This window comes from Lepidochelys kempii, chromosome 1, assembly GCF_965140285.1.
Source record: "Lepidochelys kempii isolate rLepKem1 chromosome 1, rLepKem1.hap1, whole genome shotgun sequence".
Classification (NCBI taxonomy): Eukaryota; Metazoa; Chordata; order Testudines; family Cheloniidae; genus Lepidochelys; species Lepidochelys kempii.
Window position 1 is genome coordinate 197279481 of NC_136380.1, and position 19986 is coordinate 197299466.

Genomic DNA, 19986 nt, shown 5'->3' on the forward strand with positions numbered 1-19986 from the left:
ATGTCCACCTACACTAGCTGTGAATTTGACCCCGTTTCACGTCTCCATCACCATTTGATATTTCCTTTTCCACTGGTTCATACTTAGCCTCCTCCCACCCTTGCCCCCATCAAGTGAAGCAGCATCTACCTTGCAGGAGTAGTCTTTAAGAGACCTCAGTTCCTGAAGAAGAAACTGTAAGAGTATCTTGCCCCAAACAGCACCCTGACGTGATTGGGACAAATCTGCTAAAACTTCTCATTATGGAGAGCGCAACTGATGTCAGTGGAACCAAATCAAACTGTTGAACCAAATGGACTACACGACGCATAGGGAAGAAAGAATGGAGCATCAGGAGGAAAGGTCCAGGGAAGGAGATAGGAGGTTGGCTATGGTGCTAAAGCTTCACGGAGTATAAATGTAGAAGAAGAGAGGGCTCTTTGCATGTGAGGAAGGATTGGTCACATGAGTAACGATTGCAGTATTGTGTTCAAACAACCTGCTAAATGGGTAGCCCTCCCTAAGTAGCTCTCCCAGATTCCAGCAGTAACAACAGAGCGTACCAGGAAGAAGTCAAAAATGTCATCAAAACGAAATTTGTAACAAATACACCATAACCTAACATTTTTGGATTAACAGATTTATTTGAAACTGTACATGAGAGTTTAGTGGATATGCATCACAGCTGAGGATACCAGATTTCTCCAATTAACTTGTCTACAAGACATACTTTGTTAAACAATGTGATCAGATTATCCCAAGTTAGTTACATGGCTATGGAAGAGAATCACACGTGATGCAAGAACAGTTAGAGCAAAGAGTAAGAACAAACTGGATTATTGTACACACTGGACCACTTTGGAAACATGAAATTCTTTCCGACAAAGCATGTCTATACAGCATCATTTGTAAACATTTTGCAATAATAGTCAGAATTATTCTTAAAAAACAAAACAATGTTAGCCAAGTTATATCTGAAGCTATCCACTATGCTTATAAGGTAAAAACATAGGACTAACTGTTGAAAGTATTCTCCTTTTGTGCTAAACACATAGCAAAAGTACTTAAATTGAAATCAATGAGGGATTTAAGCTGATATTTAAGTATTTCACTGACTAGGGAGGGAGTTAAGCGTATGTGCTTAAGTACTTGCTTGAATCAGGGCCATATTCATTAAAGTATGTTGAGGAAAATATATACACACTGTATAGATAGGAATATTTCTCCCACATAATCCACTGTCTAGATGAAAGATAGTCCTGTGCTGGTGCATGCAAACAGGGTCTGATACTGTCCCCACAGATTTCACTAGGAGTAGGATTGAGCTTATAGTCATTTGAGAAGGAGGTTGGCCTAGATGACCTCCTGAGGTCCCTTCCAAACCTGATATTCTAGGATTCCATGATTTAGATATGGCATTTCATTTCCTGTTAATAACTTTGATGGATGTATACAAATAAGTGTCAGTGACAATTCATCTTCACTGTACTCTTTGCCCTCACAATCATACATATAATGAAATACATCTATTTGTAACAAGCATATTAGAATTCAATGTGCAATCCACAATACACAATTCTACATTTGAAACACTTGTCTCTTTTTAGTTCATTTCAAGCAAATTACAAAGAATTATAGAATAGCATGATAATGCTACTGATTTATACACAGTACAGCATAAGACACTGGAAAAAAGCTACTGAGAAATATAAATATTCTGTTGGCCTCTAAAATTTATATTAGTTTTTCCTCCATAAATTAATATTTGTGTGATTAAAAAAACAAACTTAACATTGTTGCCATTTATCTCATACCTATCTAAATACAGAAAGAAAACCTTCAATACAATCATTCTTGCCTCAAAACTAGTTAAAACTGTTTAAATAAGTCAGCTTGCCACAGCTATTAAATCCAGGTATCCAGACACCTGGGTATGGAACATTCCCATCTGTTCAGAGGAATTTGAATTGTTAACATAACCCACTATATGATAGTGAACTAAATACTTTTGTTTCATAGAAACAACTCACATTTGCCTCCACAGGGCAAATGGTCTATTTACAGATACATTAGGACTGCCTAACTGACAGTGAGTGTACTGAACTCCAAGACACATGGAGTTTAATATGGTGAAGCTCTTTGCTGAACTGCCTTCCCCTTCAGGATACGCCGTATCTGAAGAAAAGAGAGAGAGACACACACAAAGATTAATATGCACCCTCCCATACTGAGATTTAAGAATTAAGATCAGCCTATCACTATCTACACTACTAGCCTTGTGACTCCCCGAGCAACTTAACTTTTAATTGCTTCAAGCTTTACATTTAGCATGTAGCAATTAGAAGAGCATTGCAATTGGAATAGTCAATTGTCCCATTCAGAATGGTCACACTATTCTGCTCTTAGGAAAGAGGACAGGGAGGGTCTCATCTTAATGTCAACTCAGAAATGTTTTGATAGTTAGGTCTCCCATCCAGAGCCTCTCAAGAGGGAGGGCTTCTAAAGAACAGTTATTGATTTGTATCAGTTGCCAGCAAAAGGATTGAAAAAATTAGGAGGAGTTTACCTGTTCTCCTACAGGGCCATCAGGAACCAGGTGAACTGGCTGCTCATTCTCCAAGTTTCTAGCACTTGGATCAGCTCCCTTCCGCATCAGCAGACGAACTGCATCCAGCTGACTCACCCGATACTGCAGGCTGGCACCCACATGGAGTGCGGTGTTGCCATTATAAGCCTAGTGAGGATGAGAGAGTAACACTATTAAGGATAGGAAGATTTATGAACCACACAGTCACACACAATGCCATTACCATACAACAACATTCTACTCTACTGCTGAATTCAAGATAGACACCATACCTTTGCGTTAACGAAAGAGAGGCAATTGGGTAGATCCAAAAAGAAACGAATAAGCTCCAGATTGGCTTCTTCTGCTGCCAAATGCAGAGCAGAGCGACCACTTTTACCATCCTAACCAAAAAGAAAAAGCAAGCTTTCAGTATTACGTGCTGGACATTTGGTGGTTCTGCTGTGAGAGAACAAACATACATGGACATTTAAAACAAAGGGAAATAAGACATTTTCATGGGAAAAAGTACCTGCCTTTCCCACCCCACTGGTATTGTAATTCCATGAACTCACTGAAAATTAATCAAATTAAAGCAGAGTTCATTCTTCTTAAAAGTAAATATTCTGATTTTACACACAATGGGCCAGACCCTCAGCTGGTGTTAACACAGGCAAAGTTCTACTGAAGGCAAGGGAGATATGCCAAATTTTCACCAGCTGACAAACTGGCCCACTATACACTTGAACTGGATACAGGGTCAGCATTTAACTCAAATCCAAATGTCAAGAACGGTGCAAAACTCGGAATTATTGCTCTTACTTTTGCTTCAACAGAGGCTCCCATTTGGATCAGAGCTTTGATGGTGTCCACCAGACTCTTGTTTTTCAACAGAAGCTCCTGGACTTCAGGAGAGTGCGGTGGCTGACTGTTCCGGAGTTCGTGCACTACAGCGTTATGGGCCAGCACTGCACAGTGCAAAGCTGTGAACCCTTACAATTAAAAAAATTTCAATGAGTAAACAGTAAAGAACCACTGGACAGGTGGCTTGTTTCAAAGGGGGCTCCCTTCCGTGGTTCCATTTTTCTGACTAACACCAGATGTCCCTGAGCTGCTCTACGTTTGTAATGTTAGGGGTTAAACAGTAACGTGTTCTCAGCAGGTGAGTAATAGAAGAACTGATTTTCAGAAGACTGTTATAACAGTTTAGTGGAAAGTATATATTAACAGAGCAAGTTTCAATTTAAACAGCTTTCAGCTGAATTGATGGTTAATTCCTTTGCTCTGTATTCCTTATTCTTTCCTCAATGCTCAGACACACCAGTAATTAGATTAAAACGTACATCTGTCTAGTTCTAAACATTTATCCACCAGAGTTAGTTCTTTTCCTACAAAATATGGAAGTTGTGCAGAATCCAAGAAAGTAAGTTCTTCATAGAAAAGAATGTAGTTTCTACTTGCTTAGGAAAACCTAGCTGATGTGCCAATTGCAATTATCTTCAGTTGGGAAAGAAACATCTGACATGCCTAGCTGTATTGCTTTTTGCCCAGTGTAGCATGTGTGTCGGCGGCTACAAAATACAACAATACCCAGCAACTCTGGATTAAAAACAAAAACACAAAACAACTCATAGCTGCTCACCATCATAGTTTGTCGCCTCAAGGTCCACATACTGAGTACTTCCAATGGCTCCCTTCTGGATTGCCTGCAAAAGTGGGGATGAAGTACTCATTAGTTCAATCCAAAAGACATATTGGTAATTAAAGCATTTATGACACCTAGCTATAATAAATAGTGTGTTGGGAATAAAAAAGGAAATTATCATAATATTAAAAGGAGAATACTCCCTTTTTTTTTTTAAATAAAGGTACAACAGGATTCTACAGTAATGGCCTAATATACTGTAGATCATCTTAGAGCAAGCTGCGGGTTTTAGGCCATTAGTGTAAGAGATATATTTATAAAAGCTTGGCAGCACAGAGGACTGTTTTCAGAAGCTTCTGGAAAGGGTCATAAAAGAATGTAAAGCTATTAGGGATAGGGAGGAAGGCAAAGGGAAAAGCTTCACAGCCTTTATGATTCTTACCTGAAGGACTTGGGAATGCCCCTTCTCAGCACAAACATGCAATGGCGTTCTACCCCAGCAGTCTGTGGTGTTCACTTGGGCCCCTAGGCTAACCAGGTCCTGAACAATAAGATGCTGATTGGCCGCCACGGCCACCTGAAAGGCACTCTGCAAATATTGAGAAACAAAGTTAACATATTAGTCAGCTGTTATCTACCAGGAAATGGGGACTAAATATATCCCCAATACAAAAGCTATTAATAAAGCAATACTTATGGACACTGGGAAACTGGGACAAATAACTCCAAGAACATAATCTTACTGATTCTGGGTAATCCACTAAACTGATGACAGCCCAAGGTGGCATGCAGGCTCAACCTCAGGTTGAATACTAACAAGCATTCCACCACACTTGGCTTAGGGTTTGGAAATGTACAGCATTTGGAAGCACATAAAGAGTCTGGGACATGGAAAACCTCACCTGGCCATTGTGTTCTTTAATATCCAACATATGCAGAGCAGCCATCTTTCTAGCAAGAACATACGAAAGAGCCCGTCGACCCTGAGCAACAGCAATGTGAAGGAACCTGCAGGGAAGGACACAAATACAGAAAGTTACAATTTAAACTGTGCAAATGGGGGACGTACCATTAGAGAAATACAAGTGCAAGGTATACAAGCTGCAAGCATTCCACATTCAATGATGGCATGAAATTTGTGCTTTCCGTTTTATGTAAGTACTGATCTACACCAGAGTCTATAACAGTGAAATCATATGTAATACTGGGTACCAGCAATATTACTGTACCACCTTTATTTGATAGGAGCAGCCGTCACATTCTTAATATGCACCCACTGCTAATACATGAAAGCCCATTCCAACTGAACAATCCACAGAATCAAGCATAAACAATCCACACATTTCTAATTTAGCAGTGGTAAAATAAACAATACTCACGTGTCCCCATCTGAGTCTTTTGCAAGGATCTGCTCTTGAGAGATGCTGGCCAGTTTGTTTTCTTCCTGTTCCACTTGCCACTGAAAGAATGACTTGCCTAGTTGTGTTGTGTTTCTGACAATACCTTGGTGTTGTAGAGAGACATTCAGAGTAGTCAGAGATGAATTGTGTCCATCGAGCATACTACAGCTGTTATTTGGTACTAGGCTGAAATTCTGAGTGTGGGCGTTGACATCAGACTGCTGATGGGCAGGGGCTAGAGGCTGGAGTATATTCTCTGAGTGTTCAGAATCATTCAAGAGAGATTCAAAACTTTGGGTTGGGCAATACTGCAGTTCGTGGCTTTCAAAGATATTCTGTTGGTAGGCAGGGGACTGGTCATTGCCAGAAAATGGCCTGTATTCCAGTAATGAATCCCGAGTATATTTCTGTGGCAAATCCTGGGTCTGTGAGGAAGAAAACTGGTAATTCTGGGGTGGATCCAGCATTTGTTGGGGACTATTGGCTTGGAAGGCTTGGTACTTCTCAGACGGGGAGAAAGCTTGTGCCCCTTGGATATCCTGATATCGGTCCCCTGGTAAGTTATGGTTAGATATGGTGTGCAGCCAGCTGACCTGCACTGTGTTCAGAGAAACAGGATTCGACTCATTCTTAATATTTATAATATTTTGAAGCAGGTCAGAACCATTATGTTTTGGTTCATTTTTATGGGCATCCTCCATGTTATCCATAGAGGTTGGTGTTTGTGGTGGTGTCTGGAGAAAAATTAAAACAAAAAATGTAGAAGAATTATTTAGCTGACTGTTTCCTATTACACAAACCAAGTGGAAAAATAAATTTAATGTTAAATATTATAGAAGTATGTACCAAGAGGTGAGAGTGGAACGTAGCTGGTCTTTTGTAACTGGGTCCATCAGAGAGAGACTCATGAGCTTCTCTTTTACCACTATGAGCGAGTATGTTCTTCAACTCTGTTCAAAGAAAATGCATTTACAATCATTTTTAGGTTACTCTTGCAATCTACTTCACAAATGTTCCAAAATATTTATACAGGTATTGCACAGAGGCATACAAAAGTAAGAACACTCGTACCTGTTAACTGTTCGTAGTTCATCAATCCTGCTTGCGCCTATGTAGAAAATAAATACATTTTAAAAAAGCCAAAACCAATTTAAAAGCAGCTCTTTAAATAATAAAAAAAAATGCAAACACTAACTATCCCCCCCGTCCCTTAAAGCAGCCCTAATAGGTGATGGCCTGACCATATTTTCATTTTTTAATCTCCATCAGATTGGATGAAGAAAAAAAATGCTTTGTTTTTAAGCCTTCTCTTACGAAAGAGTTCTACAGAAATTTTAGAGAAAATTATAACCTTTCTACAGGATTTTTGAACCATCTTATAGACTGGTAACAATTATATCCAGGCTACAGAATCTGATAGGGTGGTTCAAAAAACCTACACATTTATTAAATTCCATAGGATCTTAGAGAAAATTCCATGGAAACCTATCAGCTTCATCCCTATTAAATTCTATTCAATTCATTTAATTCAATTCATTTAATAATTTAAATTCAATTTTCCATAAGAGAATTGCTCCTGAAGACTCTTATGGGATGTCCACAAGAAACAAAAACAAAACAAAATCAAGACACCCTTCTAAGGTACTCCTCTCTGGGCTTCCCAACATGTCTCATTTCCTCTGTTTTCCGTTTATTAGATTGCAGGCTCCTCAGGGAACACACCACCCACCCACCTTCACTCTTGAGTCCTGTATAGCACTGAGCAGGCTACCAGCTCTGACAAGCAATTGAGTAATAGTTCCCTTCTCAGAATGCCACACCCCTCAACCCTTTCCAGAATTCTATCAGACTGCACAGTGAGTTTTCATAGTTTCAAATATAAGTCTGTGTTTATGTACGCTCCACTTGGAAAATAAAGTTTAGTAAGCAAAAAAGACTTTCAAAATGTGTTTCTTTTAGGAAGCACAGTGAAACCACCTGCTGGCTTCTTCCCAATTACCTCCCAACCACAACCTCTTCCCTTCTCCTATTTTGGGAAAGAAAAATACCTCTGCTCATATGGACATCAGCAAGGAGCCAAATTTGGTTGTAGTGTTATTAAGTGGTGCATCTCCTCATTCAGAGCTGAACTCATTTACGCCCGAGCTGAATTTGACCCATACCATCAAAAATACTGAATTACCTTGAATTCATCAGCAACATGGCCTAAGGACATCTGTTTGTTGCTTCTAATGTGCAATAGGAGCTCCTTCACTGAATTTTTCACACGAACCCCTTGGAAAGGTCCTCTGTGCTGCTTTCCTCCCCCCATGTGGCGTTCAGCTGTTGAGACACAAAACAAAAACAAAATTAATGCATCGGCAGAACCCTGACCCAAGGAGACAAATCAAGAAACAACAACTGTGGAAAAATAACTTGAAACTCTGCTTTCAACTGAAAATGCAGACAGTCCTTTGACATGAAACTATATTGCACAGAACCTTGCCAGCCAGTGTTTCGGAAGAATATAACCTGCTGGAATTTTATTTCTCTTGAGTCTTATTCTCAACAACTCTTATTGAGTAACAAGCTGGAAATAACATAACACATCAGCATCATAGTGGCTAGAAGCCCCAGTCACAGAGCAGGACCCCACTCACAGGTACTGTACAAACACAGGAACCAAAAAAAAAAAACCCTGTCCCCTGCCCCAAACTATTACATTTTAGATGTCAAAATGCTACAGGGGTTTGTATAATAATTTTCAGAATTACTTGTGTTTGTTATCTCCATAGTGACTGAAACTGCTGCTTTAAGAAAGAAAACTTGCTTTGTTAGAAGTACAATACAACTGTGACACTCCCTGCCTGACCTCTTCTGTCTCACATCCTCTTTAAAATTAAATCACTTTTCAAGCTACAAAAACAGAAGTGGAAGACAGGAAATGATGATCTAAGGCATTCGACTTGCAAAAGGAAATTATGTGATCTGATAAGGAAAGTACAGAGGCTAATATATAAAAATTTATATATACACTGAAGTCTTAACTGGAGATCAGAGTTCAGGTTCCAAATTTCCCTGGCCAGCAGGAGCTGGGATTTCTGTCTGGGAAAGAGGAAATAAAGGGCTTGAGTCAAAGACCACTGATGTCAAGTAGGAGAAGTCTCTCTATGGTCTTCAAAGCACCTCATCCCAGCAAACAGTCCAACAGCCCCAGCTTTCCTTAGCCAGAGGACTAGCCAGAAGCAGGGCCTTTGAGTGGAGGTATGAAGTGGAAAATAGGCTGACAGATTTTTTGTTTGTAAAAAGACAATACAAACAAGATTATTAAGATCATGCTTATATGGTTAAAAGTGTTTTCAACAAAAAAGTTACAAAAAATAAATCCAACCAGACAAAAAACAAACGGGGGGGGGGTGAATTTAAGATTATTTGGGGAGGGAGGAAAGACATAATGCAAATATATCAAATAGTTATAGAGTGCTACATTAAAATGGGGGAGCAAACATTTTCAAGGACTTGTTTTATATAAGCCACTGTACATAAAAGGCTGTTTCCAGATTGTACTGACATCCCAATACACACAGCGCCTAGTGCTAGCTTTTGATACCCTTACCCCACAAGCAGAATTCCACTGAAGTCAATGGGATTACTTGTGGAGTAAGGTGCTACTTACCACGAGTAAAGGATATTAGAGTCTGGCCCTTCGGGCCTCATCCTCCAAGGTGCTGAGCACCTACTATGAAGCGCCAAGTGCCCTCCCCGCCTAATGAGCAAAGGCTGTTGAGGGCGCTCTGCTGAGCTCACAGGATTTTGTCCTATAAAAGATGCGCTAGACGAGAGGATGAATCATCCAGTGCAAAATACAGTTTCTTCCCCCTTTGAAGGTTAGTTTCTTCCTAACCTAGTTTCCATTCTCAGTTATGAACTCCTAACCATTCTTTTTCAAAATATCCCTTGTTGTAACCAACTTGCTTTATACAGTGGTTATGCCTACCCCGCCCCTCCTCACTTCAATATACAAGTCAAAAATTAGTAAGGGGCAGCAAAGGAAAAAAGGCCGCAATAGCACAAGGTCACACTTGCAACTAGTTACACATGGTCTTATACCCATCACAACTTCCTACATCTTTGGCATCTAGGTGCTAGATAAACACCAGGCATTTTAAGCGAGCATGAGCCTCTTCCATCAGAGGACGGAAGAGGCCGCCGAAGACGCCTGGGAGGTAAGCAAGCGGTAAAGTAGCCCGCTTTACTTTGAGGCGGCGCTTTTTCCCTCGGAAGATCCACTGCCTCAGCACAGCCGTGTGGCCAATACAGTCCCCTTGCGGCGCAGCCACCCCTGGGGCAGAGGCGGGCAGCGGAGCACGGCACAGCGCGGGGTGCACCCCAGCCGCGCACCCGGCTCGGCTGGTCGCGGGCCTGCCCCCGCAGCGCCAGGGCGAAGGCCGAGGCTCGGCTTTGCCGCCGAGGGGGCCCCCCGCGTTAGGCGCTAAAGGCCCAGGCGCGCAGGAGAACAAAACCCCGGCCCCTGCCGCCGGGTCTCTCTGCCTGGCACGGCTGCGGGCGGGGGCGGCGCGTACCTTGCAGGGCTTGGCGGGCGCCGTCCAGGGAGTCCCTCCTCCGACCGCCGCCGCCGCCGCTGCCGCCGGACAGCTCCGAGTCGGAGCCGGGCGATCCCGGGGCGGAGTGCGCCGGCGAGCAGCTGCCATCGCTAGAGTAGGGGGAGGCGCTATAGAAATAGGCCAGGTTGAGGGGGCTGCTCATGGAGCCGGAGTCGCCGTCGGCCGGCGTCTCCCGGGTGCTGTCCACGATCATATTCCGCGGGGCGGGAAGCAGCTGCCAGCGCAGGCCGGGCGGGCTGAGTGGGAGGCGGCGGGGGAGGCAGCGGGTCTAATATAGCCGCCCCGCCTGGCGAGGAGCGGGCGGCGGGGAAGCAGCAGCAGGCGGGCAGGCCATTGGCCGGGGCCGGGCGCGATGCGCTGCCGAGGGCGGGAGTTCCAGTAAATGCCCGGGATTGGGCAACACACCGCCGGCTCCGGGGCCTGGCGGGTTTCCGAGCTTCGGCGGGTGAATCATTAGCCCGACGCAGCGCCACCCTCGTCGTCCCCCCCCCGCCACCGCTCCTCCAGCCGGTGTTTGTCCGTCGCTGGTACATTCTCGTGCTGGGTGGAGACAACCCGGGCTGCTAAGCTGAGGCAGTGAGGGCGTGATGATCGCCCTGTCCCTCTCGTGTGGACCGCAGCAACCCCGTGAGTCACTGGCTTGGAGGAGCTTTGACTGTGGACCTAGATGCCAGGGCGTTGGGTACCACATAAAAATAGATAAACAAACTGGGGAAGGAGGAGGAATTACTGTGTATTACCCCGATTTTCTTTTCACTATCAGGTGAAAGAGGAGGGTTGTTTGCAATGACCTATTTATTTAATCTATACGTTCAAATCTGACCAGCTGTAGAAAAATGAAAAGGAGGACTTGTGGCACCTTAGCGACTAACCAATTTATTCGAGCATAAGCTTTCCTGAGCTACAGCTCACTTCATCGATGCATACTGTGGAAAGTATAGAAGATCTTTTTAAAGCATGAAAAAATGGGTGTTCACCACTACAAAAGGTTTTCTCTCCCCCCACCCCACTCTCCTGCTGGTAATAGCTTATCTAAAGTGATCACTCTCCTTACAAAGTGTATGATAATCAAGGTGGGCCATTTCCAGCACAAAGTTATCATACACATTGTTAGGAGAGTGATCACTTTAGATAAGTTTCAGAGTAACAGCCCTGTTAGTCTGTATTAGCAAAAAGAAAAGGAGTACTTGTGGCACCTTAGAGACTAACCAATTTATTTGAGCATAAGCTTTTGTGAGCTACAGCTCACTTCATCGGATGCATACTGTGGAAATGTCTTCTGCAGTTTCCACAGTATGCATCCGATTAAGTGAGGTGTAGCTCACGAAAGCTTATGCTCAAATAAACTGGTTAGTCGCTAAGGTGCCACAAGTCCTCCTTTTCACTTTAGATAAGCTATTACCAACAGGAGAGTGGGTTTGTGTGTGGGGGGGGGGGTGAGGGAGAAAATCTGGATTTGTGCTGGAAATGGCCCAACTTGATTATCATACACATTGTAAGGAGAGTGATCACTTTAGATAAGCTATTACCAGCAGGATAGGGGTGGGGGGAGAGAAAACCTTTTGTAGTGGTGAACACCCATTTTTTCATGTTTTGTGTGTATAAAAAGATTATCTATACTTTCCACAGTATGCATCTGATGAAGTGAGCTACAGCTCACGAAAGCTTATGCTCAAATAAATTGGTTAGTCTATAAGGTGCCACAAGTACTCCTTTTCTTTTTGCGAATACAGACTAACACAGCTGTTACTCTGAAACCTGTAGAAAAATGTGCATTGTAAACTAGAAAACAAGAACAGCTACCATGCAAACTTTTCACGCCACTGTCAGAAACACAGTAGTCAATTAAAGCTTAAAATTCACATATTTCCACGAGCTGTCTTATGTGTGAGCATTCTTATTGACTGCAGTAGGTCTTGGGTTTGCAAAAGCAGGTCATAGATTTTATGGATGCAGTAAAATGATTTTTCTCCCTTCCTGAACCATGTACAATTCAACAGCACACTCAGTAATGCTGTACTGATAGCAAGTAGCTATTGTCACTATTTGTTAGGCCTGGTCAACACTTAAACTTTAGGTCAACATAGCTATTGTGCTTAGAGGTGTGAAAAATCCACACACTTGAAGGCTGTAGCTATGTCAATCTAACTCCCAGTGTAGACATAGCTTGTTCAATGGAAGAATGCTTTGCTTGACCTAGTTACCATAGCTCAGGGAGGTAGTGTTCCTACAGCAATGGAAAAGCCCTGTATCCATAGGCTGCATTTACAGCGCTGCAGCTATGCCACTATAGTCCCCATAGCATAGACATAACTTTACTACAACAGCATGTGAGATCCTTTCATCCCAAACTACTCGTTTCACACTTGCTAACTGATAAATGACACCCTAAGGTAGTTTTCTGAAAACTGCTCAGACTGATCAAACTTTACCTATCTATAGTTACCCTACACCAAAAGCTCAATATTGTACTTAGTACTGGAGCGTTACCTAGTTCTTTGGTAGTGAGGTGTGGGTGCGTGTTTTAACTATTGTTGCAAACGGGTTTCCCTTCTCTTAACAAACACACAGTAGTTTACATGTGAAGAGTATATAAGCCAAATAATTAGATCATGTTGCAATTATCAATAACATTCTCATTAAAATGTCAAGATTAATTAAAAAAAAAACCCTTTCACACAAAATCAGATTCATTATGTTATTTGTATTGTGGAAGCTCCCAGTGGTTCCAGTCAAAATCATGGCCCCATTTTGCTAAGCGCTATAAAAACACATAGGAAGAGAAGAGCAGTGCCCTGAATATTACCTTGGGGAAGTGGTTCTCAACCTACAGCCCATGGGCCGCTTGTGGCCCAATCAGCACACTGCTGCAGCCCGTGTGACATCCTAAGGTCTTTCTAATTCCACTGAGCTTTGTAAATACAAACCCTTTCTATAACACGTACCCCCATTTATTGCACAGGAGCCACTCGCTGGCTCAAAGCAACCTTACAAGGTGTTGTCATTTCCCAATAACTTCCACATACATAAAATGATTGTTATGTTGTCACATTTAGGTATTAAAACCATAATGCTAAAGATCTTGAACATCAAGCAGGGTCTCTGGTGGCTCCACTGGCGAAGACCCCAATAAACATGTCCAGTATTGGAAATTCCTCCTCGGGTAGAGGACACGATAGTGGCACAAAGAGGCTGGAATATCTACTCCTCTGCGGGACCAACACAGAGAAAGCACAGTCAAAAATGAGAGAGGCACTAGAAGGAGCATGCCAGAGAAGTTCAGTGGATTCAGTAATTCACCACATGCCACTACTAGCCTCCCCTCGTGGGGCCGTAACAGCACATTAATGCAACAATACCCACAGCTCCACAGCGCAGGTGTAAATTAGGGTCTGAATATTAGACCCAGCTCAAATACAATCAAATAGATTTGTACCACCTTCATTTTCTGTTACTGTGTGTAACAAACTTTCAGGCAGTGGATAGCTTCCCCATTATAGAACCTCACATGGGCTCATATACTCATCAGTTATAATAGGCTGTCAATATGAAGTGCTGGTCAAAAAAAATACCACTGACCCAGGACAGCAAGAGCCAATGTTGTTTTTCTGAACAAGTCATGCAGTTATGCAGTGTACCATTAATGCCAACTAGTGGCCAAATTTGGAAACAAACATTTTGCTGAAGCCTTGCTTTAATAAACAAATTCACTAGTAAATACCTACACTTACTTCTATAATATTTGGGCACCCTACAAAATTAGGAAGTGCATTATTATCCCATTTAAAAAATATAACTCTTCTCCCCTCTCTCACTTTAAACTGCTGTCTTATACTGGTCAAATATTGGTGGACATAAGATATATCAATCTGGTTTTACCTTGACTAGATGTTCCTGATCACTGAAACTACTTAGACATGTAACAATTAACCAGTTAGCTTAATCATAGTTACATGTCTCAGCACCACAGTACTCTTTAATAATGACAGTATGAATTCAGTTTAAGAGACATGATTTTGCCAGCCAGCTTTTTGAACCAGCACTATTTTACTCTTCGTAACACAGATTCAAAAACATTTGAAACACTACAGAGCAACAATGTAGAGCCAGAATCTGGCCCCTGCTCCCAGAAAGGGAATGTAAAGAGGCCACAACCACCATTAGCGGAATATCCTCTGCAAGGAATGACATAGCACTGATGTATATGGGCCTATGCTGCCTGCAGCATGGAGAAGTACAGGAGCTTATGGGAGGGGTTCATGGCGGAATGGCTGGAGGAGTGCTCTTTGCTCTGGCAAATCTGGGCTGCAGAACAGCATGTAAGTGGCTGCTCAAGACTCCTGTAAGTTAGAGCAGTGTCTGGGGTTGCTCTAACTCACACTGGAAACTGCCCCAGACCCGAGAATCCAAGAGGCACACAAAAAAGAATCGAGGAACCTTTGCCCTGTCTCTCCTGGCCATCATGCCCTGTGCTTTACCTCCCAAGAGCTTATAAATTTTAGATTCATATACACCAGTAAACTATGAACTGTTAGTGATAAGATTCCTTTATCAACATATTTCTGGGATAGGATCACCAGAACATTGCCTAAGTTGTCTAAGGTGAAAACAAATGTTACAATTGACAAACGTATTCCATTATCTAGGCAAATATTTGCTGTACTAAGGCTCCTGATGTCAATGCTCTTTACACTAGAATAAGTATATTTAGCCTGGCACAGCAAGCTCTTGGGTCAATTTATACAAATACAGCTGCCACACCCTTGTGTGCTGGAAGGATTTCTAAATAGCACTCCAAAATATAGTCCAACGTAACACTGTACTTGTCTTTTGAACAGCATCACAGCATTTAGAGGCTAAAGCATAATGATTATTTTCTCTTTAGAGACTACTCAGAAGCAGTAGATAAGTTGGCTTTAAGTTTGAACAAGGAGACTGAACAGCTCAGTGGATTGGAAATGGGATGTGACACCTTTTGCTTCTAAAATCCAGCGTGGGGAACCTTGTATTGCTTCTGACTTCATTATAGTTGTTCTGATCCCTTTTTTGTGGATGGTGGTTTTCGGGGGTGTCAGCCTAGAACTACATTGACTAGAAATTGTGTTTGTGTGTGTTGTATGCTCATACATAATTCTTCATGTTAAAAGGAAAACTGGGAGCACTCGTACACAGTAAATATTTTAGGATCCGAACCTATTAGGTACAGAATGCCCTTAATACCCCTTTTTTCTTCATTGGGAGCTGAGGGTGCTCAGCACCTTGTGGGATCAGGCCCCTACTCAGGGCAAAAATGAAATAAGGTTGGCCTCTCTCAGACTGTGGGCAAAACAGAGCCAAGATCAGTAGGGAGGAGAAACATCAGGGCTCCCATGCATTATGAAACTGCCTCGCAGCTGATCTGAATTCTTTGTAAGTAATGCTTTCCCACATGCAATTTCTCCATACCCCTTATTCGCTGTTAGCACTCCTCCACGTACAAACTGCTGTAGGTGATCATCATTTTTTATTAGGTTCCCATTCTCATTTCTACTGTAAGGGCCTCAGGGCAGGGACTGGTCTCTAAAGCAACACACACAGCAAACACCATAATGTATACATAATTAATAAGCAAAACGCAGATTTCCCCATGACAAAGGGCAATGTCACATCACCCGGAACGGCTATCTTGTTCACTAATGTGGGACACATACCACATGTGGCTGAATGTTTTGCTCACTGATTCTTACCATAGGATTCCACTTGGAATGAATATTAAGGCTAGGATTTGTAAACACGGCCTTGGTGTTCCAGAACACACATTTTAATTTGTTACATCCACTTATTTTGTCTTAGGAACACACAAACACTTCACTCACCATTGAAATTAAGTCACCTTATGGAGTGGGCTGCAGCAGCTGTTTAACAAAGCACAGTATCACCATTCAACTGGCTAGGACTGGAAGAGGGGAAAAAATCTTTATCCAGTTGAAATGACATGGAGAATTTAGACAGGCAGAATTAGCTACCCAAATTGGACTATGGTGAGAACCCTACGTTTCCAGTCTCACAACCCATATGCACTGCATTGCTTTGGTGTAATGGGTGAAGAGTAAGTTACGAAAGCTTATGCTCAAATAAATTGGTTAGTCTCTAAGGTGCCACAAGTACTCCTTTTCTTTAAGGAGGAAGTCTTTCTTCTAAGGGCCTGATCCAAAGCCTACTGAATTCAGGGAACTCCTGAGATTCAGTTGGCCATCTTTCATCTATTAGTCAGCATGAAATTCAAGAAGCAAGAAATTTTATCATACCAAAGCACCTAAACCAATGCCAGTGAACAGACAAAATTTTGCCTTAGCGAGGAAAGTGTCAAACAGTGTGGTTAAAAGTTACAAAATACTGGCATAAACTGTATGTCTTGGGACCAATTTTTCCCTCAATTAAATTTGTGCAATCCTCATCCACTGGACAGCACCAGTCTATCTGAGGGCACAATTTGACCCATATGTACAGTTATGATAGTCAACTTCGTAGGTAGGTCCTCACAAAAGATATTAACAGTATCTCTGCCCTCTTCTGCTTCTATTGTTTTATGAGAACAATAAAAATACTTAAAGAACAAGTGTTATATATTTAAAAGGAGTCATAGTCATGGATAACAACAAATTACAGCAATATATCAACCCTATATAATTCAGCTTACAATTTCAGGACTCTTGGAAATAAGCCACATGACACAGGTTGATGGTGAACAAAAATCTGTTCTCAAATCATTGGGTGGGGGGTTGGCTTGCGGGGGGAAAGAGCTCTCAGTTCCAGCATTCTGTTCTTCCTATAGGCAAGAAAACTCACATCTGGTGGAGACGTGATAAATTGACCGCCGAGCGCTCTCCCGTCAACTCCAGTACTCCACCAGAACGAGAAGTGTACGCGAAGTCGACGGGGGAGCATCAGCAGTCGACCTACCGCAGTGAAGACACCGCGGTAAGTAGCTCTAAGTACGTTGATTTCAGCTACGCTATTTTCGTAGCTGAAGTTGCGTAACTTAGACCGACTTAGCTCGTGCACCCCCACCCGCAGTGTACACCAGGCCTGAGCTGGGAATACAAAATATCTAAATCCAGATCCATCATGCAGATGTGATTGCAGAATTTTGCTTTGCAGGAGCCAGGCTACGGGCAAAGTTGGATTCACATCTCCTGCTCACTATGATTGCCCTTTTCATTACAGTCCCTTAAAAAGAGGCTCAGGACACACACAATTTTAACCTCCACCACCTACACTTGCTTACGCAGCAGTGATATGCTGAGGTTAGTCTCAGGAATTCGGGGGGGTCTGATAGGAACACAGAATCAAGAGTAACACTCCTCCTTTTGTGCACTTCCTGTAAGCATGAAGCAAAATGTAACGCCTTCTGCAAAGAAAACCGGTAAACTAATAACCAAAAAGAAAAAGGGTGTCTGTCTTGATTTACGAGTTTCAGTTTGAGCAGAAAGATGCCCTAATTTTAAGTGTTCCTAGGTGACTTTTGCCCTTTGTTATTTGGCTTTATGAAATGGTAACCTAAGACCTCAGGACATCATGCTTGGTTTGCTCTGCCACACAATGACAAGTAAGCTGTGACATACAGGAAGAATATATCCTGTCCATGCCTATCACCAAGGTATCCAATCCCCGAACAACAACTCCAGGTAGCAGAACTACGTCCAAAGAGGTATCAGCTCTCTCCATAATCCAGACCATGTTTTGTCCTTTACAAGAGTCACTTTGCCCAATTCTGTCACACATTCCCTCACCTTCTGATAAGATGTGTGATACAATGAAATAGGATGCTATGTAAGAGTCAATAATTTTCATTAAGTGATAAGCCAGAGAAGCTCCTACTGGCCAATAAACTTTGTTTCAGTCCCATAATAAATTTCCATTCATGATAAATATTTATTCCCTTCTTTATATGTATTTGTCTACATTCTGTATTATGTATTATGACTTGCTACTCACTTTAGATTGCAGCTGTGTTGCTTCCACTCTGTCCTCCTGCAGTTCATTGATAAATCACAAACGAAAATAAATTATAGTGTAGCCAAAGCTACTAGAAACACCTGCTTCCTAAAACAGATGCCTCAACTAATACTCTAAGCTTTTAAGCTTCTTCCATCATCCATTTTCACACAAGCCATGATAGTTACCAAAGGGGCTTTCGGGTAGGATTTTCAAAAGCACCTAAGTATTTTAGGAACACGAGTCTCAGTGAAAATCAATGGGATTGTGCTCCTAAATTACTTCGGTGCTCTTTAAAATCCCACTCTTCACTTAAGCTCCTTCACTCCTGATTGTCATCTGTTAACATTAGCCAAAATCAAACATTTTAATATACCTGGTATTCCACTACAGAAATAACTGGACAACGATAGCACAAGCAATTTCCAAGGCTGTCCAAAGGGAGAAAAATACAGTTATACGCTTACTGTTACAATTTTTAAATTATAAAAGTAAAGAATAAAATTATATTGTACCTTCATGTCTGTAGAGCGATTTAGATATATACAAAATAAGCAATTACTTTGTTCCCCACTGGTAACCGATCCTCAATAATTATCTGTGATAGAGAGAAAAGGATAGAGCAGTTTCCTCCGAGATGTAATAATGAGGAACTGAGAAGCAGCAGCAGCAAGGAAAGTCCCCCCCTCCAGACACACACAAGCCCTGCTCACGCTGACCCTATAACCAAAAGAGAAGAGACCTGACTCTATTTACATACAGATCTGGTGTAACCGACGAGGGTCTTTTTGTTGCCGTGATTCAGACCCCAGTTATCTTTTGCAATGGTTAACAGGAGGCGGGAGATGGGAGAATGCTGTGACATGCGAGAGGAAGTTGGGGTGGAGAGGGACCAGCGTGGCTACTTGGACTTTTTCGGCACTGTGGAAATTCCCAAGCAGGGTGAGCGTCTCAGGGACATTCCCCTGTCTGAAGGGCATGCTGGAAAACCCGGACTGGCATGTTGCTGCTGAAGAGGATTGAGAGGCTCCACGGCAGGGCCTAGGTCATTGTTTATTGTTGTTGCAGGGTCAGATTACACTTCAATGGGAAATATTATTTAAAAAGGTCAATTCAAAACGTTGCAACTCAGAGAGCAGGCAGGATTTCTGTCCTGGTGCAAATTAAAGTCCGCTCCGTAGACCACGCTTTGTTTCTGCAGCACTTAATTTGGTTTTTCAAAGGCTGGATGCTATCCCACAGGTAATCAAGAAATGTTTTACCTTTCTTTCCTTTTCTTACAAGACATTTGCGTCTCTGTTGCAAACGTGTTACAATACTACTGCATAGTCACCTGCCTTTTGGCAACACTACTACTAAACTCTGACATAGGCACCACATACTGCTCTGTACACATTAACAAAGCTGTACAGCCGTGAGACACATTGGCCAAATGCATACCCATGCTCATTCCTTTGACTGCAGAGAAATTACACCAGGGATGAATCTGCCCCAGTGGGTCGCAGCCTACCTTCTGTTCCTCCTATCCATCCCACTGGCTTCAATAGGGTGGTTTGGGTTTAACTGAGACTTATAATTCGCAGCAAATGAAGGTTTTGCATGGTGAGCAACCTGCTAAATGTTCTAGAGAATGAAAAGGTAGGTCCCCTTCATTAACCATAACGATTTTAATCAAATGTAAAATATCACCCACCAAAAGACATAACTGTGATCTTCACCACACTGTTGGTCTCCGGAGTATCCTAAGAGCAGATTGGATCAATCTATAAAATCGCAGACACAAGCAGACACTCTGTCCTTCCCCTGGTGATATAT

General features: G+C 42.3%; 1 protein-coding gene across 3 annotated transcripts; it reads right to left on the minus strand.

The window, feature by feature from the left end:
- Positions 1-603: 603 nt before the first annotated feature.
- On the minus strand, positions 604-18803 carry NFKBIZ (NFKB inhibitor zeta). 3 transcript variants are annotated; one of them, XM_073306651.2, is made up of 12 exons: positions 18687-18803; positions 7773-7912; positions 6662-6698; positions 6437-6540; positions 5570-6324; positions 5093-5198; positions 4633-4779; positions 4188-4251; positions 3368-3537; positions 2839-2949; positions 2546-2713; positions 604-2154 (listed from the first exon to the last, which is right to left on the minus strand). In XM_073306651.2, the coding sequence occupies exons 2-12, from the start codon at positions 7899-7901 to the stop codon at positions 2101-2103; spliced, it is 1845 nt and encodes a 614-aa protein (XP_073162752.1). In that variant the 5' UTR covers positions 7902-7912; positions 18687-18803; the 3' UTR covers positions 604-2100. The 3 variants fall into 3 exon arrangements, with proteins under 3 accessions (XP_073162752.1, XP_073162744.1, XP_073162734.2); XM_073306643.2 differs by lacking the exon at positions 18687-18803 and adding an exon at positions 18172-18196; XM_073306633.2 differs by lacking the exon at positions 18687-18803 and adding an exon at positions 10153-10504.
- Between the last annotated feature and the right edge of the window lie 1183 nt (positions 18804-19986).